Source organism: Balaenoptera ricei, chromosome 4 (assembly GCF_028023285.1).
Source record: "Balaenoptera ricei isolate mBalRic1 chromosome 4, mBalRic1.hap2, whole genome shotgun sequence".
Taxonomy (NCBI): Eukaryota; Metazoa; Chordata; class Mammalia; order Artiodactyla; family Balaenopteridae; genus Balaenoptera; species Balaenoptera ricei.
Genome location: NC_082642.1, coordinates 101,208,205 through 101,228,988, shown reverse-complemented (window position 1 = coordinate 101,228,988; position 20,784 = coordinate 101,208,205). Strand labels below are relative to the sequence as shown.

The 20,784-nt window shown below is 43.6% G+C and overlaps 2 protein-coding genes across 7 annotated transcripts in view; one reads left to right on the top strand and one right to left on the bottom strand.

Moving 5' to 3' along the window:
- Positions 1 to 122: 122 nt before the first annotated feature.
- On the top strand, positions 123 to 12,421 carry ZDHHC23 (zinc finger DHHC-type palmitoyltransferase 23). Of its 4 annotated transcripts, XM_059921105.1 has the most exons (6): positions 123 to 302; positions 512 to 584; positions 904 to 1,073; positions 3,472 to 4,182; positions 5,771 to 5,938; positions 7,803 to 12,421. In XM_059921105.1, the coding sequence occupies exons 3-6, from the start codon at positions 913 to 915 to the stop codon at positions 8,068 to 8,070; spliced, it is 1,308 nt and encodes a 435-aa protein (XP_059777088.1). In that variant the 5' UTR covers positions 123 to 302; positions 512 to 584; positions 904 to 912; the 3' UTR covers positions 8,071 to 12,421. The 4 variants fall into 4 exon arrangements, with proteins under 4 accessions (XP_059777088.1, XP_059777090.1, XP_059777086.1 ...); XM_059921107.1 differs by lacking the exon at positions 512 to 584 and having other exon boundaries at positions 5,780 to 5,938; XM_059921103.1 differs by lacking the exon at positions 512 to 584.
- Positions 12,422 to 13,319: 898 nt separating this feature from the next.
- The window catches only part of CCDC191 (coiled-coil domain containing 191), a 101,230-nt gene continuing 93,765 nt past the window's right edge, over positions 13,320 to 20,784 (bottom strand). For all 3 annotated transcript variants that reach the window (XM_059921098.1, XM_059921100.1, XM_059921099.1), the window contains one exon: positions 13,320 to 14,529. In XM_059921098.1, coding sequence (XP_059777081.1) covers positions 14,385 to 14,529 — 145 coding nt within the window. In that variant the 3' untranslated portion in view covers positions 13,320 to 14,384. The remainder of the gene's footprint in view (positions 14,530 to 20,784) is intronic.

Sequence of the window (20,784 nt, the reverse complement as noted above, 5' to 3'; positions counted from 1 at the left end):
CTCGCGGACTTGCCGCGCTCAGCCCGGCCGGCCGTGGGGCGGCTGGGGACACGGCGGGGGTTGGCGGGGGACACCGCGGGAGGCGGGCGCACCGCCCCAGCGGCGGCCGGCTGTGGTCACAGGTGGGCGGCGGCGGAGAGGGCGCGGCGGAGAACGGAGCCGGGGTCCCTGAGACTCCAACCATTGCGTCGGGAGCCCCGTGGACCAGAGATCGGCAGACGCGTCCGCGCCTCGGGAGGAGCCGACCCTTCTCTCCGCCTCGGCCTCTTTGACTGCAGCCGCACCTCGGCCCGGGAGCGCAGGTAACTTCCTTCCCAAGGTCATTTTTCGGGCTGGGCGGTGTTCTCGGCCAACCCGCGTCCTCACGATTGGCCGGGGCGGGAGAGGCGCGCCCACCTCGCGGCGGGGAAGTGGGTCTGGACGGGGACCCTGAGCGCTACCCGGGCGCCGGTGGCCTCTCCAGAGCCGGGTAGTCGGCCCCAGTGGATACACGCTTTGTCTCCGCCCGCAGCCCCGAGGGTGTTTCCACCCGCACCCTGGCTTCGGGCGGGGACAGCCCGGCCCTCCCCAGGCCGCACCCGCAGGTGAGTGCAGCCACCTATGCCCCGGCTGTCCCGGGCCGCGTAGTAGGCTGTCGTCATGGGAACGGCTAGCGCCCAGGCGGCGCCTGTCCTGGATGGGGACCTGGCGGGGAAGGCGCTTGGAGCCCTTAGAGCCCTGGAGCTCTGTGTCTGGCCAAGCCGAGCCAGTAAAGCCTGATGAAAAGGGGACCACCTCCCCCTCTTCTCATTTTTGATTTCTCAGGCGTTGGTGGTTAATCAGGGATAGGCTTGGGTGTGCTTGATATGAGTTGTGTTCTTTCCACTTTACCTCCTGAGGGCTTCTTATGCCTCGTGATGACAGGTGGAAATCATGACCAAGAAGGGCAGTATGAAGCCAGGGAAGAAAAACAAAGCGGAAGAACCTGAACTGGAGCCCCTGTGCTGCTGCGAGTACATAGATCGAAATGGGGAAAAGAACCACGTGGCTGCTTGTTTGTGTGATTGCCAAGATCTGGATGAAGGGTGTGATAGGTAAGAGCTGTGTGTTTCTTGATGCTGGGCTGATCCCTCCCGCCTTTTTGAGAACTACCATGTATACTTTCAGCTTAGCCATCCAGAACACTAGAATTTGCTCTTCATTCTATTTCCACATATCTCCAAGTGAAAGTTGTCTTTTATGTCAAGTGTGAGAACTTTATAAAGATGAATTATTACTCAGTAGTGCACAACTGTCTTTTCAGCTCAGTGTACTAGGACATTATTATTTCTCATTTAAAGGGAGGAGGTGACGGAGAGAACAGGCAGGTAAAGGGATAGTATGCAAGTTAAACGCATTAAAAAAAATAAAATGCAGGCCAGGAGAATCTGTAAGTTTAAAATGAACACATTAGTACCAGAAAGTTCCTACAATTCTCAGTGGTCTCAGCATTCAGAGACTGACATCTTGGGACTGGATTGCACTTGGCCACACAGGGCCTTGAGGGTTGAAAAATCATTTTCCTGCTCTTGGAATCGGTTTCACCCCTTGTTTCTGGGGAGGAAATCCAGCCAGAAGGCATGTTTCTCCCCTGGACCGGCTGTTTTCAGCATGAGCAGCAATACAGTCCTGATTGATGCTATTGTATTTGGCTTTTATTTTCACCATTATCCCAAGTGATGGAAATTAACTATCCAAAGAGATGATTTCTTTTTTTTTTTTTTTTTTTTTTTTTTTTTTTTTTTTTTCTTATAAATTTTTATTTATTTATTTATGGCTGTGTTGGGTCTTCGTTTCTGTGCGAGGGCTTTCTCTAGTTGTGGCAAGCGGAGGCCACTCTTCATCACGGTGCGCGGGCCTCTCACTCTCGCGGCCTCTCTTGTTGCGGAGCACAGGCTCCAGACGCGCAGGCTCAGTAGTTGTGGCTCACGGCCCCAGTTGCTCCGCGGCATGTGGGATCTTCCCAGACCAGGGCTCGAACCCATGTCCCCTGCACTGGCAGGCAGATTCTCAACCACTGCGCCACCAGGGAAGCCCCCAAAGAGATGATTTCTAACATCACTGAAAAAATTTTGTGCCAAACAGTAATAACCTGCTTTTTATCCATTTTCTAAATAATTATATATTTAAAAATTATCACATGGAAAGCATAATGTGGGGAGAATACAGATGGTGGAAACTTGCTTTTCCCATCAATAATTCCTTCTGGTTAAAAAAAGTCATTGCAGTGGCACATTGCTGATTCGGAGCTTGGTATGTTAATCTCGCCATGAGAAGCATTCTTGGGGACTACTGTAGTCTAGTACCCCATAATCCCTTTGTAATTCTTCCTTGACAGTGTCAATAGTCTTTTACAGGTGTCTTTAAATGTAGGTTCTTTAGTCTTAGTCTAAAATCCATACTGAGAAACTAGAACACTTTGGACTAATGAATGGAGAAATGATGCCTTTTCTGTAACCTCCATCACTCAAGACCACAGCTCTTCCATTAGCCTTCTAACTCTTCCTCCCTCCCAGCCCTTGAGACCTGGGCTGTCCCTGAGTTTTCTTCTCTCCAGACCCTTCTGGATGAGATGGGCTCCCAGCATTTCCACAGACCCGCTGCTTTGTATGCCTCCCATATAGTTAGTTCCCATTCACTTCCAAGTCTAGCCCTATTTTTTAAAATTCTAAATTTCTTTTTTTTTTTTTTAATTCTAAATTTCTAAAACCAGTGTTATCCTTCCTTAAACTGTTCCTTTCCATAATAGCCTAAGTATGCCAAAAAGTCAACAATACTACGTGTCCACCAAGCTCAGTCATTTGACTTGTACTAGTTTGACCTCCACGCTTCCTTATGCAGCCCCCTGCCCTACTGGACTGGTTTACTCCCCCGGCCCAGGACAGGTTTTGTGCTGCACACGCGTCTCTCCGCTGGAACGCCTCCCTGCCTTGCTCTCCACCCTCAGGAATACTAGCCAGCTGTCAAGGTCGAGCACAAATCCCTCTTTTCCCACAAAGACCCCTGTGATGACTCCACCCAGAAATGTGTCCTCTCCTCTGAGCACACCTTACCGTGTTTGACTGTAATAGTTCATTGGGTGATTTTGCTACTTTGTCACTTATCTAATATTTCTTGAATTCTCATGTTGTCTTCACAACTAGATTGTGAATTTTTTTGAGATTCTTATGTCTCTACGCCCACCCCAGTCTGAACAGGACTTACGTGGAATACATGTGTATTCCTGTATATTTGTTTCGTGGAGAAATAGTTCTGTTAAATATCTAAACATTTTCTCGTTCGTATTAAAAAATTATACATGAATCTGAAGAGCTCGTGTTTAATAGTAAGGAAGTAGAATGCTTGGTCTTTGGCATCTTTTATCATTTATCCTGCTGTCTGGCCTACAGTGTTGAGTGGTTTTTAATTCAGCAAACACGTCGGAGGTGCCTTCTCTGTGCTCTCTCTGAACAGATGGATGACGTGTAAGTCCGTGCAGCCCGAGACCTACGAAAGGATCATGGATACACTCTCTGACCGCCTCCGGATTCCTTGGCTTAGGGGAGCCAGGAAAGTTAACATTAGCCTCCTTCCCCCACTCTTCCTGCTGCCTGTCTTCCTCCGAGTGGCTTCGTGGCATTTCCTCCTGGGGGTGGTGGTTTTGACCTCCCTCCCTGTGCTGGCTCTGTGGTACTACTACCTCACTCACAGAAGGAAAGAACAGACCCTGTTTTTCCTGAGCCTCGGACTGTTCTCTCTGGGCTACATGTACTACGTGTTCCTGCAGGAGGTGGTCCCCAGGGGGCGCGTAGGGCCCACTCAGCTGGCTCTGCTTACCTGCGGGTTACTTCTCATACTCTTAGCCTTGTGCCGAGCCAAGAAGGATCCAGGCTACCTCAGGAGCCCAGCAAACGGTGACAGATCTCTAAGCGGCAGCCACACGGAATACCTGAACAGGACAGGGCCGGAGAAGCCCAAAGGGTTCCCCGGCGCAGACCCAGCGGGCGGTCTCAACAACCGCGCGCCCAAGGATGAGCCTAAGGGCTGCCCCAGGACGTCGGCCGGAAGCCCCGCCAACGGGAAGGAGGACTGGTGCGCCAAGTGCCGGCTGGTGCGGCCGGCCCGGGCGTGGCACTGCCGGATCTGCGGCTTCTGCGTGAGGAGGATGGATCATCACTGCGTCTGGTATGTTGGAAAAATCTGGAGGCTTGCGGAGGGTACATTCACGTGAGACTCTCTAGCCGGGTTTGCTCTTCCTTTGTGCCATCCTCAAATTTCTCTCCTTCCCAGCTTTACACCTTGGAGATATTTGTGGGCTGTTATGATGTTCCCACTTAGTCATCAGTTTTTTGAGCTTCACAGATTTAGTTCTTTCAGTCATTTCCTGAAGGTGTTTTTTTTTTTTTTTTTTCTTTTCCCCGCTTTCTCTTTTGAGCTGCCCCTCATCTTCTCCTTTCTAAGAGAGAAGTGTCTACAGCTGAATGACTTTTTAAAAAAGAATGTATCAGACACATTATAGGCACATCTCCCTGTGCTCACAGAGCTCAAGAAAGTGTTCCTGTACTTTTAGGTGACTCTGATCCTCTGACCATGTATCCGTCATCATTTGATGCTACCAGTGATTTCTAGTTGACATTATTGACTTAAGGCCCTGCCAGATAACTCCCTATTTGGTTAGTGGCGCAGAAATGGGCTTTTTGGGTACCTCTTTGCTGGCCAGTGACAAACGAGGACACCTGAGGACACCCGTAAGATGTGCGGTGCAACTTTTAAAGAAAATGTTGCAGCTTTACTGAATAAATCTTAAACTAAAGGAGCGTGATTGATTCAGATATGAATGCTGTAAGCAGCATGTTTGCAACTTGCTCTTGAGGCAGTCATGGTCAGTGAATTATGCCTTTTATCTAGGATTCTGATCACGTCACAGTCTCCCCCTCAGACGGGGACGTGGGACAGGGTGAGGGTGCAGACAGCCCTGGAGGACACAGGAGCAGACCTTAAGTTCAAGGCTCATGAACAGGGACAGCTCTTTTCTGGGGCTTTGTCTTTAGGAGTAAGCAGGTATTTTCATTTTTAGGTTTTCCTCTTCTCTCTCTTCATCATCTATTCTCGTGCATACCTGGGTGTGTGCGTGCGTGTGTGCAGGGTGGTGGCCCATTTACAAGCGCTGGTCTGCAGAGGTCCTGACAGCCTCGCCTGTGAGATCTCTGCCCGCAGGAGCATCCCGGTGTGCCTCCTGTCATCCTGCCCTGCAAATGGCCATGACGTGGGACTCTGTACCTGACAAGTAGTCTGCATACTATTGAGTTCTCTACCCCACACTGTGTTTCTAACCTCTTGGGATCTTTTATTAATATGTGTACGTAATATATGTTTTCCCACATTGTATAATGCTTCTGATTTAGCATTTTTAAGTTTTTATAACTCTGATACCATCCTATCCTTATGGGGTGATTACACTGTTAACTCTCTTAACATTGGGTAACAGACTTCACTTATTAATATCTAGAAAGATTTGTTAGCCAAGTTCTGCTTTTTTACTTAGTCTTGTCCTTAAGCTAATGATATGATTTCACTTTGCAAAGAGCGGAGAATATAAGACTACATCTCTCAGCAGACGAGTTTTTAATTCCCTAAAATTGAAAAACAAGAGAACTTATTTTTTAATAACTGAAATTCACACTATCTCTGTTTTAAAAGCTTTCTTGTTTATTGAGCTATTAGAGAACTTTTTAAAACATGTTTGCTTTCTTCCCCTCTGTGCTGTTTTGAGGATAAATAGCTGTGTCGGAGAATCGAATCATCAAGCATTTATGCTTGCCCTTTTGATCTTCCTGCTCACCTCGGTGTACGGGATAACGCTGACCTTGGACACCATTTGTACAGATAGAAGTGTCTTCACAGCTCTCTTCTATTGCCCTGGAGTTTATGCAGATTACAGGTGAGACATGGATATCCCATACGGGGCCCCACAGAAGAGGGAGTGGATTTGCAGTGAATGTACGGGGCTGTGATTCACTGCTAGGTTAGGGGTTCTCACCCAAAACACAGGACAGGTTCTGGAGATGCTGGGTATCCCTGAAATTGCCAACACACAGTTGTGCAGTGGATACGTGCATTTTTCTGGGTGATATCACAAGGAACGTTGACCTTAAAAAGTGAGGAACCAGTGCTCTACAAGTAGGACTAGGCTTGCTCAGGGACTTCAGGGTCAAACGACCACTAGCGTGCCCAAGGTAGCCACCGTGAAACTGAAATGATAACTAAAGTAGCAGTTTCTGGGTATGGATGTGGTCTCTTTCGTCGCTCGTTATCAGGGGAATTCTCACTTTATTGCTGTTTTATGGTGCTTTGTAGCCCAGTCTTAATTTACCGCTTCTGACCCTTTCGTGAAATGCTTACATTCTCTGTAACCTTTCTTTTCTATTTAACCTCCATTGATTTTTTCCTGTTCTACTTTTTTTTTTTTTTTTTAATCACCACTCATGATTACTGTGGTATCTAGGTCAGAATTTCCTTCAGTGTTTTTAGGTTGGGGCCCATTTATACAGTGTGATGATCTCCATGCTGTAGCGGAAGCGGGAACTTTTTCATTTTGTTCCAATCCCCTGCCCACCCCGTCCCCGAAAGCTCTGCTTTAGGACATTTATCACAACCCACTAAGAATAGTAGTCACTGAAGGATTTCACAACCTATCAAGACTCTCAACACAGAGAAGACAGGAACTTAACCTGCGGAGGAGGGCCCATCTGTTCTAATGCCCACGAATGTCTGGGTCTGCAGTGGCGAGGGGGAGATCTGTCCACAGACCGGTACAGACAAGGGCCCGCACAGGGGTGCTGTGTGGACAAAGCAGGGAGTGTCTTGAACACAAAGAGCGAGAAGAAAGCAGAGGCCCTTGGGGGTCGTTGTGCCTATACGCTGGTGAGCATGAGTTTTCTAGGCTTTCTGTGGGCCCCGTAAATGAAATGAGGGACACAGTCCTGCTACTGTGTTCTCAGTGCTGTGGACCCACGATTCATGTCTCCTCACTGGGCCTCAGCTTTCCTCCTCTTTGTGGCAATTTAATCATCCCTGAGGTCCCTTTCAGCTTAACAGATGAAGATCCTGAATGAATTTTCCGCGAACTCACGTACAGATGTTTGAAAATAATCAATTGGCAGATGTTAATCAGCAGCCTCCCCTCACGATCTTATTAATGAGCTGGAAGCAGCTTTCTTGTCCTGGGTGATGCTGTTTGGTTTTGGAAGCGGGATTGGAAGTGCGATGGTGCCCCTGGTGCTCCTTCAGAGCTGACGAGGGAAGGGCTGCCGGTGCTGGGAGCTGTCCTTTACCTGCGCTCGTCAGCCTTGTCGCAAGAGAACGGCGATGAGCAACCTTAGCCCTGCTTCTCGGTTCCCACCCACAGCCCACTTGAGGACGTTTACAGCAGTCTCACGGCGCCTCCGTTTTCTTCTGCGTTAAGAACAATTTAGGAGTTATTCATGCAACAGACAGGTCTTGACTGCGGTCGTGTCAGACACTGTTGGCTGTGTGGGGGCACGAAACACACAACAGTCCCTGCTGTTCTAGCATCACGTCCTAGAAAAGGAGGCACGGGTAATTATAAGATAGAACGCGTTAAGAGTCATAAGTGAAGCAGGTTATTGGCGCTCCGAGGAGAGAAAAGTATCTTCCAAGCGGGGTAATCAGGGAAGGGGCCAGCGTCCTTAGGAGTAAGTACTACGTGTGTAAAATGTTACCGTGGGGAGAGCTCTCTGAATGTGAAGCGTTGGCCGCCCTGACCTGCCTTTTCCTGCTCCCAGCTCAGCTCTGTGCTTCACCTGCGTGTGGTACTCTGTGATCATCGTGGGGGGCATGGCCTACATCTTCCTGATCCAGCTGATCAACATCAGCTACAACGTGACGGAGAGGGAAGTGCAGCAGGCCCTTCGACAGAAGACGGGGCGCCGGCTGCTCTGCGGGCTCATCGTGGACACAGGCCAGTACAATCGGGGCTTCCTGCGGAACTGGCACCAGTTCTCCACCCTGGGCACGCGCCCCTTCCACCACCCTGCTGAGGACGTTGTATGAAGTGCCTTCTGTACGGCTCCGGGGGCGGGAGGGGGTTCCCCCTCTGCTCCCTTGCATCTTGCACTCCGGTACACACAGGATGCTTGTGTTTATCCCCAGTTTCTTAAAGGCCTTAGAGGGCCATGCTCAGGTTTAGGCACTGGACTGGGAAGAAATTAATTTTTCTGACTTCATAGTTTAAGGGATTTTTATATCAAAGCAGTAAAAGTAGAGCCATTCCTTTCCAGTCACCTTATTAACTAACTCAGTCACGAGAAGTTGAAAAGGATGTGGATTGCTAATGCAGAAATTGACAGAAGCAGTTGCCACCCATTAGTATGGGAGAAAGAGCTTAGGATTAGGGTAGTTTCTAGTCCCTCTTTCAACTCCTAATAGCCATGCGACCCTTGGTCAAGTCACTTCCCTGAGTCTCAGGTTCATTTGTCAAGTGGGGTGCTGATGCTGCCCTGGCTACCTCACAGAGCGGTTGTGCGGGGGGACACGGGGGGTCACGAGAGGGACGCGGTATGTGGAAAGCACTGAACAACAACGAAAAACTAAAGCACCGGAGACGTGTGAAGTATTATTAGGAGACTCCTAAGACTGGAAAAAATATTTCAGGTCAGAATATTGAAGCCAGTCCATTTTCAGCGTTTCAGAGTGAAAAAAAGATCCCCAAATACCATGTTGTACAGTTATGGGGATTTCTCTTTCTGAAGTATTAGACATTAACTACTCAAACAGGGTAGAAGATGACCAAATGGATTTACGCTGTCATCTCATCTTGAAAGTTGATAATAATTACAAGCCTAATTATTGCTAGTATAATGCACAGTGGTCATGAGTTTAGGTGATGAGTTCTTATATTGATCTTATTTCTTATGGATTTATTCTGTTTGGATTTACTCTAAGTAACTCCAGTAGGCAACAATGTTCTTTTCCTCTTCCCATGTGTTGCCTGGTCAGGTGCTAGCACACTTGTGAACAACGGCTGGACGAGAACAGACACTCCTATGGGGAAGATTTTACTCTCTTTGTGGGCAGGGTGGCTGGTTAATATCAAGAGCTTGACTTTTTTGTTGATATAAGTAATTCAGACACTGTCAGTAATAGCTCTAAGTTACAAAAACCAGTATTCTGGCGTTCACATTATTCTGGCATGAGCTCTTTCTGAGGGGCTGATTGACGTCTTCCCACTTAACTTGCACATTACTTCTCATTCACCTTTCCCAAGATAAAAGTATCTCACTAGGAGGGAAGAAACAGGGTATATGTGGTTTCCACTAATTAATAGATTACTGTTCTTCCCTAACTCTTCCTAAATTGTTTCTTTAATCGTATCTCAAACGGAAAGCGTGTAAAGGATTAAATATTTAACATGGGTCTATTCTGGCATAGAATTAAGATGAGGCAACTTCACATAGGGAAAAATACCCTCTTGAAATATTTGGTTTTGTACCTGTACTTTTTTTTGGAACCCCAAAGAATTCATGAGCCCTTAAATTTGTTTTGGCTAATGGCTTAATATAGGGAAGATATTGCCAGCTTTTTCAGTCAGTCTTTCTGTGCATGCTGCTGTAGCAAGAGGTTTATAAAGGTCGAGAAGAAATATTGCTACTTCTACAGCATCGCCACCCTCTGCAGCTGGCACCATCCCTAGTCCTGCCATTAATCGAGGCTGTCCTTAAGACAGGCACCACATTTTTATACAGGGTTGTCGTTGCTCTCCCTAGAGATGGATTGTTTAGTGAACGACAGGCTCCGTATTCCACTAGGATGAGCCAAAGAGCAAGTCTGGAGATGTTAGCAGAGTCTGTGGTTTGTACAGTGGTACCCTGTCCCTGGTCCAGAATCAAGCATTCATTTGGAATTAACATTGGAGGTGATGTAACGAATTCCTTTCTGTGTGGGTTGGAGATGAGAGAGAGAGAGAGAGAGAGAGTAATGATGTCAAGGACAGCACATGTGGCCAGAAATCTCTGCTTGTAGTCTCTTGAATGCCAGATGTACAGCCAACTCTGATTGTCTAGCAATTGATAATAAAATTCATAGAAATGTTAGAATAGTCAGTAATCTTGGCCTCTTGCCAAATCTTTAACAACAATCAAAATATGATGTGCTGAAGCTGAGGAGTACCCTGAAGACCAGAGTCATTTGGGAGAATTAGGAATGATCATCATCTTTGTAACAGTGCACCCCTAACAGGGTTACCTGGATGGGGCAACTCACCGTTTCCCTCACTCAGAGAAGAGCTCCTTGTCTATTATTCTGGCTGTTTGGAATTAAGGTGCTTGTTTGAAGTTGAGAACTTCACGGTTGGCAGTTTACAGAAGAAAGCTCAAGGCTTTGAAAAGCTCCGTGCTTCTGTGGAGGTAAAAGCCTGCTGAAGTATTTGCACCAAAAGGAGCAGCAACCAAGGGGCTACGTGTGAGCAGTTTCTGTAGACTCCAGGATATCCTCGGTCTGTACTCCTGGACTTTCAGCCCTTTTTAGGGTCTGGAGCTGTTTGAGGGATTTCGTCCTTTGAAAGGACAAGGCCTCTGGGAACAAATGAGTCCCGGGTGCAAGTGGTGGCGGCGGCTGGGGGAATTGCCCGGCGGACCTGTAATGGCAGTTTCTTGGCCGTAGGGGCAGGCCCGCCCCGACGTATTTCAGACAAGTGCGTCCCCCACTTTCACCCCACATCCTCAGTTTCTGTTAAACATACTGGATGTGGAGTTGAGTAAATGATCTGCTGTAGTCTGACCACTTCCATTACTGTCATGCCACTGTGTACTCTTCCCGGGGGAGAGAAATGGGTCCACTTGAAAGATGTGAGGGAGAAATAGTTGAGGATCAGGATTGCACGAAGGGAGAAAATCCCTCAGTATTTAGAAATGTTTCTTACGCTCCCCAAAGAGTACTTTGTGCTTATAGCTGGGCACACCTAAGGTGAACGGACCATTGACCGCGGCCCTCCGGTAGGCTCCTCTCATGCTGCTGATCAAGCCTGAAGTGTGTTTTGGGGATGCTGGGCTGCTCCTCTCACGTCAGCCACCTGCGTGTCTGTTTTTAGGATCCTGTAAATCTTTGCTCTCCAAGTACTGGTGGTCTCCTTTGGTGAATGAAGTAAATGTTGTCTTCCACTGTACCATCTGCCTAGCAGAAAGACTGCTACAAACTTTCTCTTATGCAATAGTCCTTGGTACTTCTAAAATTTTTAGCAAGAGAAAATTTTCTATAATAGAATCTTCCACTGCCAGAAAACACAATGCTGGTAAGGTCCTCTGTAATAGTGACCATCTGCTTAATAGACTGTTTCCTTTGGGTAGGACATTAGCTTTTTATTATAAAACACAACTAATATAAGCAAAAATATGACATCTAGAAGCACAGTTTTAACCAGGATGTTTAAAAATTAATGTTTTGTGAGGTTTAAGCGTCCCGGTAAGTAGGTTTATATGACTTCATTTTAGCTATATTTTGGTACCCTGCATTTTAAAAAGGAGCAGTTCCTCAAACAAGCAATGGATAGTAGAGACTTTTGCTTGAGGCACCTGTTTGGAATCTGGTTTTCTCATCAGCAGCTTGACAAGTATGCCATTTTGTATTAAACATTGCCAAGGTGATGCAGGGGGAGAACGAGAGCTATGCTTTAACTGATTGCTGAATAAAATTTGGTATGTTGTTGTGGATGTTTGTTGTAATTAATATAAACTTTTTGCAAAATCAGCTACATTTAATCCTGTTTCTAATGGGCAGTTATCCCCACTTGAGTTGGCACTAAGGGTTTCACTGTAGTATCAGCAGCAGGCCAAAGACTGAATGGTTTAGTGGAGATGCATTCCTCAGAGGTTGTGACTGTTTCCGAGATGGGCTTGTGACGTTACTAGCTAGCCTTCCCGATGGCACCTTTAACTTACAGAAAACTCATACTTTAAAAACAAACCTTTAAAAGCAGAGCTAGTCTATTCTAGTTATCGATGCAACTAAAATCCTCTATTTCTTCACATGGCGCCACTGACAAGATGCCGTGTTACACAGCTCAGCTTGTCGCGGTCCTGTGGTCTAGGTGATTTGCCGGTTGGAGTTGTTGGGGCCTCTGAGCCTTTTCCATCTGATTACGTTTCTGGGTCTGATGTTAGACTAGAGGAAACCCAGGAAAATTTATTTAATATTAAATTTAACGTAAACTGATTCAGCAACGTTAAAGGGGACTTGTGAAGCCAACACTGGACGCTGCGGGCTAAATGTTTTGCACTGTTTTTATACTTGTATTCATATCCTCTTATCACCTCAGACTCAGACACAAGGCCTTTTAAGTGGAGATTTTAAAAATTACTGCCATTTATGTAAAATAACGTACTGTGACCAAGTTGTTTAAATGGAAAATAAAGTGCTTTCTTTAAGGAAAATCGTTGATGTTTCTTGGTGTGTCTCCTGAACTCTTTTGCTTTAAGAAAAGCCTGCATTAGACCTGGGCTGCTTCTTTGGCTACCTAGATGTCCCCATCCTGTGGACTTAAACCGTCCCTAGCCCTAAACTATTCTTTTCCTTGTGGTTACTTTTCCAGTTTTGTAGGCCAGGGATACTGCTTATTTGGGCATTTTGTCAGCAGTAACACTTTAAATCATATCTTTAAGAGAGTGCAGCAAGAAACGTTAGGTCATTTACTAAGTCACTTACTAAGGAGGTCATTTTCTAAGTTATTTCCTGGTGTCTCTTCAGAAGGTTCTGTAAGTAGATTAAAAAGTCCTCGCTGGCCCAATGAGAATACGGGCTGCTGAAGACTCAATCTCTAATTGATGCTTGAGGTGAAATAAAACTAAAATAAAGAGAGAAAACTTAAGCTTTATGGGATTTATTTAGGCCCCTGGCAGGTTTACTTGAGGTAGTCACCCTTATCTACTGGTTTGGCATTAAAATAAAATTGATATTTTATTTCTGGGGGCTAATACCGGCCAATATTCTATAACCGTGCTATTGATAAGTAAAAACAGATAGTGATTTAGATGGGAAGAGGTTAACTATGAGTTACTTTTAGTCGCATTTCTTTAGTGGCCATTAGTCTTAAAAAGAGTTTTTAGATGACTGTATAATCATATTAAAGGAAAAGATGAGTGGGAACAGGGACATTGTGGAAGAAATAAAGTTCAATATAGTATGTTGTGTCATATCTGAGTAAATCATAATACATTTTCTATAGAAAAAGGATATGTGATTTTGCAGGTGGTGTGGCTAGGTATCCCTTCTAGGAAGTAAGAGACAATAACAGAATTTATTGAACAACACACAGAGTTTTATTTTACCAACTCAAATTTTCAACTTATCAAATAATAGTAGTTACCTCAGGGCTGCAAGGGACTGTCTCGTTTTACTGTGTGCATTTACTGTCTGAATTTGTTGTAATGAGCATGTGTTTTGTAATGAAAACTTTTTTTCTAGCAGGCAACTCTCTCAGACAATTCACAGGAGTGTCTTGTCAGTCTTTATATTCTTTAGCATCTTAAACATTAAAACAATCTTTGAATTCAAGATAAGTACCTTGATACATAGACCAAACTGAGCTGAGGACTGGAAGACTGATCGAGTGTATTATTTAGAAGTTGCAGTTGGGAGCACAAGCAGACATTTTAACAAATTGCTGGACTGCCTTCGATAGAGCCTTTAGCTTTTGGACTTCCCTTCATGCTTAGCAAAGTGCACTGAGGAGAAGTATCTCTGGTGCTCCAGTTTCTCTGAAATCAGGATACACTGCTACCCTTTGCAGCAGCTGCCTAGAATGCCTTTTGATCCACGGTTTTCCATCAGGTGGGCAAAAAGGACAGGGTCTGGCAGGATGCCTGTTGCTGATGCTAAGGTACCAGATGACTGGCCCTCCTTTTCTAAGTGCTCACTACTTTTAATTTCTATTTAATTAAAGTTACATTTGTCAACAATTCACATTAAGCTATAAGGACATATTTTTCTTCACAGTCTCAGGCAAGCAAACACTTGTCCTTTTTAAAGTTTATGATCCTAAAAATACATAGGGTACATTTGAACAGCAGAGCTCTAGACTGTTCCTTTGGATGATCCTGCTGTGATAAATGTGTTAGTGGACTGATTAGCAACCTAGGAGAAATCAAAGAAGGAAATACAAATTCACAAAAGAATTTCTTTGATCCAAGAAGTATGTGACAGAACATAAACCAGATATATGCGTGCATATGTGGGTGGGTGGAGATAAAACACACACACGGACTGATGGAGATTCCCATTGTAAGCACTGCCCAAGCGCTGCACTGGGCCGTGGCCACTGGCACACCAAGGACCCCTTACCCACGGGCCGAGCATCTGATTGCTGTACACCCGAGTCACAGCGGTGTGAGCATCTGGAAGTCTGGAAGAATTTCAGCTACCTTCCTACGGAGCTGCTCTCGCCTTTCTTCTTTTCCTCTTTCCTCTTTCGTAAATTTTGCAAACTTCTTCCATGTCTGAAATGTGATCCAGAGAATCCTCCTTTAAGAATAAAAAGGAAAAAAGTGAAATAACGACAGAAAAGTTGACTTTCCATCTAACTGAATTGAAAACTTTACAAAAGTAATCCTTATGTGAATAAAATGTTATATGAAAGGTATGGAAATCACAATTGGGATTCAGACAGTAAGAATGCTGCAAAGAAAATGAAGCAACAAAAGAGGATGGAAGTGACTAATGGGTTATTTTTCTCTTCCATCAGGTGGTCTTCCATCACAGGTCACCCTCTGTGAGAAGGTGACATCTGAGCAGAGCACCTGGTGGCCTCTGAGTGCAGGCCATGAGATGTACTCCTCAGGGGGTCTGACCACAGCTTGCACCTTGTGTGTGAGGCAGGGCTAGTGGAACAAGGGCTCCAGCAGCCAAAGTCCTTGAGGTAGAGATGCTGGGAAAGCACGTGCAGCACATGCCACAGTTATTAGCATCAAGGTCCTGGTGCTTGGACGTGTATTGTTTAAAAAGCTCACTGGTAACCTCACTTCCAACAACGGTCTTGAATTTTAGTTGAGGAAAAAAATCTTAAGCCAGTTGTCTGCTGATGGGCATTTGGGTTGCTTCCATGTCTTGGCTATTGTAAATTATGAACATTGCTGCTATGAACATTGGGATGTTTGTATCTTTTTGAATTAGAATTTTCATTGTTTTCTGGAGTGGGATTGCAGGATTATATGGTAGCTGTATTTTTAGTTTCATAAGGAATCTCCATACTGTTCTCCATAGTGGATGCACCAATTTACATTCCCACCAACAGTGTACAATGGTTCCCTTTTTTCCACACCCTCACCAGCATTTAGTATTTGTAGATTTTTTCATGATAGTCATTCTGACTAGTGTGAGGTGACATCTTGTAGCTTTGATTTGTATTTCTCTAATAATTAGCGATGTTGAGCATCTTTTCATGTGCCTGTTGGGCATCTGTATGTCTTCTTTGGAAAAACGTCTATTTAGGTCTTCTGCCCTTTTTTGGATTGGGTTGTTTTGTTTTTTCTATATTGAGTTGCATGAGCTGTTTGTTTTGGATATTATCCCCTTGTCGGTCACATCATTTGCAAATATTTTTTCCCATTCCATTCGTTGTCTTTTTGTTTTGTTGATGGTTTCCCTTGCTGTGCAAAAGCTTTTAAGTTTGATTAGTTCCCATTCGTTAATTTTTGCTTTTATTTGCCTTGGGAAACTGATCTAAGAAAACTTTGCTACGATTTATGTCGAAGAATGTTTTGCCTGTGTTCTCTTCTAGGAGGTTTCATGGTGTCACGTCTTACATTTAGGTCTTTAAACCATTTTGAGTTTACTTTTGTATACGGTGGGAGGGAATGTTCTAATTTCATTGATTTACATGTAGCTGTCCAGCTTTCCCAACACCATTTGTTGAAGAGACCGTCTTTTCTCCATTGTATATTCTTGCCTCCTTTGTCATAGATTAATTGACTGTAGGTGCATGGGTTTATTTCTGAGCTCTCTATTGTGTTCCATTGATCTGTAACTCTGTTTTTGGTGCCATTACTACATTGTTTTGATTACTGCAGCTTTGTAGTATTGTCTGAAGTCTAGAAGGGTTATATCTCCAGCTTTGTTCATTCTTCTCAAAATTGCTTTGGCAATTCTGGGTCTTCTGTGGCTCCATATAAATTTTAGGATTATTCTACTTCTGTAAAAAATGTCATGGGTATTTTAATAGGGATCGCATTAAATCTGTAGATTGCTTTGGATAATGTGGCCATTTTAACAATGTTAATTCTTCCAATCCAAGAGCACAGGATAGCTTTCCATTTCCTTGAGTCATCTTCAGTTTCCTTTATCAGTGTTTTATACTTTTCAGCATGTAGGTCTTTCACCTCCTTGGATAAGTTTGTTCCTACATATTTTATTTTTTTGATGAGATTTTATTTTATTTATTTATTTTTATTATTATTTTTTGGCTGCAGTGGGTCTTTTCTGGCTGCATTGGGTCTTAGTTTCGGCATGTGGGATCTTCGTTGCGGCATGTGGGGTCTTTCGTTGTGGCACATGGTCTTCTCTCTAGTTGTGGCACGCAGGCTCCAGAGCACGTGGGCTCTGTAGTTGTGGCATGTGGGCTCAGTAGTTGTGGTGTATGGGCTTAGCTGCCCCTCAGCATGTGGGATCTTAATTCCCCGACCAGGGATTGAATCCACGTCCCCTTCATTGGAAAGCGGATTCTTTACCACTGGACCACCAGGGAAGTCCCTTGATGCGATTTTAAATGGGATAGTTTTTAAACTTTCTGGTATTTCATTATTAGTGTAAAGAAATGCAACAGACTTCTGTATATTAATTTTGTATCCTGCTACCTTGCTGAATTCATTTATTAGTTCTAATAGTTTTGTGTGGAGACTTAGGGTTCTCTATATGGAGTATCATGTCATCTGCAAATAGTGACACTTTTACCTCTTCCCCTCCAATGTGGATACCTCTTATTTCTTTTTCTTGTCTGATTGCTGTGGCTAGGACTTCCAATATTGTGTTGAATAGAAGTGGTGAGAGTGAGCATCCTTGTCTTGTTCCTGAATTTAGTGGGAAGGCTTTCAGCTTTTCACTACTGAGTATTGTATTGGCTGTGGATTTGTCGTAAATGGCCTTTATTATGTTGAGATATGTTCCCACTATACCCACTTTGGTGAGAGTTTCTGTCATGAATGGATGTTGAATTTTGTTAAATGCTTTTTCTGCATCTATTGAGATGATCATGTGGTTTGTCGTTCCTTTTGTTAATGTGGTGTATCGCTTTGATTGATTTGCATATGCTGAACCATCCTTGTGACCCTGGAATGAATCCAAGTTCTCTATTTTGTCTGATATGAGTATTGCTACCCCCACTTTCTTGTTGTTTCCATTTGCTGCCCTTACTTTCAGTCTGTGTGTGTCTTTTGCCCTGAAGTGAGTCTCTTTTTAGGCAGCATATTGCAGGTTCTTGGTTTTTTATCCAGTCTGCCACTCTATGTCTTTTGATCGGAGCATTTAGTCCATCAACATTTAAAGTAATTATTGATACGTATGTACTTATTGCTATTTTAATCCTTGTTTTCCAGTTGTTTTTGTAGTTCTTCTTTGTTCATTTCTTCTTCTTGCTTTTACTTTCATAGTTTGATGATTTTCTTTTGTAGTATGCTTGACTCCTTTCTTTTTGGTTTTTGTGAATCTACTGTATGTTTTTTATTTGTGGTTAACATGGAGTTAAAGTATGTTGACCCATAAATACATCTACTTGCTTTAAACTCATGGTCATTCAAGTTCAAACACATTCTAAAAGATATCTACATTTTTATACTCTCCTCCCCCACGTTTTGTGATTTCAATGTCCTACTTTACATCGTCATGCTTATCCTTTTACTTACTGTAGTTATAATCTCTTTTATAATTTTTTCATTGTTTTTAAATCTATGTACTGGCTTATTTGAGTGATCTTCAGTCCTTAACTATATATTTGCTCTTCCTATTGGGATTTTCCCTTTCCTATGGATTCTTCTTTCTATTTAAGGAAGACCCTTCAACATTTCTTTTAGGTTAGGTTTGGTATTGCTGAATTCTTTTAGTTTTTGCCTGTATGAGAAATTCTTTATCTCTTCTTCTATTCTAAATGATAATCTTGCTGGATAGAGCATCCTAGGCTGCAGGTTTTTCCCTTTCAGAACGTTGAATATATCATGCCACTTCCTTCTGGCCTACAGAGTTTCTGCAGAGAAATCATCTGATAGCTTTATGAGGGTTCCCTTGTAAACAACTCTTTGTTTTTCTCTTGCTGCCTTTAGAATCCTCTCTTTAACTTTTGCCATTTTAGTGGGTGGGCCAATAGGTTCGTTTGGTTTTTTCCGTAAGATGGCTCTAGTAGCACTTTTTTGTCTTTAACTTCATTCGAAACAATTTTGTTAGATTGTGTGTGACAGCTGTCATATCAGCATGCATTTAAAAAAGGACATCAAAATTGGTGAATTTTTATGTAGCCATTTTAATACTGAAGATGGAAGAAAAACAACATTTTTGGCATTTTATGCTTTATTATTTCAAGAAAGGTAAAAAAGCAACTGAAATGCACAAAAAGATTTGTGCAGTGTATGGAGAAGGTGCTGTGACTGGTCGAACATGTCAAAAGTGGTTTGCGAGGTTTCGTGCTGGAGATTTCTCGCTGGATGTTGCTCCACTGTTGGGTAGACCAGTTGAAGTTGATAGCAATCAAATTGAAACAATAATTGAGAACAATCAACGTTATACCACACGGGAGAGAGCTGACATACTCAAAATATCCAAATCAAGTGTTGAAAATCATTTGCCCCAGCTTGGTTATGTTCATTGCTTTGATGTTTGGATTCCACGTGAGTTAAGCGAAAAAAACCTTCCTGACCATGTTTCCACATGATATTCTCTACTGAAATGTAATGAAAACGTTCCGTTTTTAAAACAAATTGTGACGGGCGATGAAAAGTGGATACTGTACAATAATGTGGAGCAGAAGAGATCATGGGGCAAGCTAAATGAACCACCACCAACCACACCAAAAGCTGGTCTTCATCCAGAGAAGGTGATGTTGTGTATATGGTGGGATTGGAAGGGAGTCCTCTATTGTGAGCTCCTTCTGGAAAACCAAACGATTAATTCCAACAGGTACTGCTCCCAATCAGACCAACTGAAAGCAGCACTCAACGAAAAGCATCCAGAATTAGTCAAAAGAAAATGCCTAATCTTCCATCAGGATAACGCAAGACCACATGTTTCTTTGATGACCTGGCAAAAACTGTTACAGCTTGGCTGGGAAGTTCTGATTCATCTGCTGTATTCAGCAGACATTGCACCTTCAGATTTCCATTTATTTCGGTCTTTACAAAATTCTCTTAATGGAAAAAATTTCAATTCCCTGGAAGACTGTAAAAGGCACCTGGAACAGTTCTTTGCTCAAAAAAGATAAAAAGTTTTGGGAAGATGGAATTATGAAGTTGCCTGAAAAATGGTAGAAGGTAGTGGAACAAAAGGGTGAATATGTTGTTCAATAAAGTTCTGGGTGAAAATGAAAAATGTGTCTTTTATTTTTACTTAAAAAACCGAAGGCACTTTTTGGCCCACCCAATAATTATTATTCTTATTTTTAACATCTTTATTGGAGTATAATTGCTTTACAATGGTGTGTTCGTTTCTGCTCTATAACAAAGTGAATCAGCTATAGATATACATAATCCCCATATCTCCTCCCTCTTGCGTCTCCCTCCCACCCTCCCTATCCCACCCCTCTAGGTGGACACAAAGCACCGAACTGATCTCCCTGTGCTATGCGGCTGCTTCCCACTAGCTATATATTTTACATTTGGTAGTGTATATATGTCCATGCCACTCTCTCACTTTGTCCCAGCTTACCCTTCCCCCTCCCCTTGTCAACTCCATTCTCTACGTCTGTGTCTTTATTCCTATCCTGCCCCTAGGTCCACCCAATAATTATGATATGTCTTAATGTGGGTCTGTTTGGGTTTATCTTGTTTGGGACCTTTTGTGCTTCCTGTACCTGAATATCTATTTCCTTCTGTAGGTTTGGGAAGTTTTCAGCCATAATTTCTTCAAATACATTTTTGATCCCTTTCTCTCTCTCTTCACTTTCCAGAACCCCTATTATGCGTAGGTCGACACACTTTATATTATCCCATAGATCTCGTATGTTGCTTTTGTTTTTTTTTTTTTTCATTTGTCTGTCTGCTGTTCTTTTTTTTTAAACATCTTTATTGGAGTATAATTGCTTTACAATGGTGTGTTTGTTTCTGGTTTATAACAAAGTGAATCAGCTATACGTATACATATATCCCCATATCCCCTCCCTCTTGCGTCTCCTTCCCACCCTCCCTATCCCACCCCTCTAGGTGGTCACAAAGCACCAAACTGATCTTCCTGTGCTATGTGGCTGCTTCCCACTAGCTATCTGTTTTACATTTGGCAGTGTATATATGTCCATTCCACTCTCTCACTTTGTCCCAGCTTACCCTTCCCCCTCCCTGTGTCCTCAAGTCCATTATCTAGTAGGTCTGCGTCTTTATTCCTGTCCTGCCCCTAGGTTCTTCAGACTTTTTCCTTTTTTTTTAGATTCCATATATATGTGTTAGCATACGGTATTTGTTTTTCTCCTTCTGACTTACTTCACTCTGTATGACAGACTCTAGGTCCATCCACCTCACTACAAATAACTCAATTTTGTTTCTTTTTATGGCTGAGTAATATTCCATTGTGTATACGTGCCACATCTTC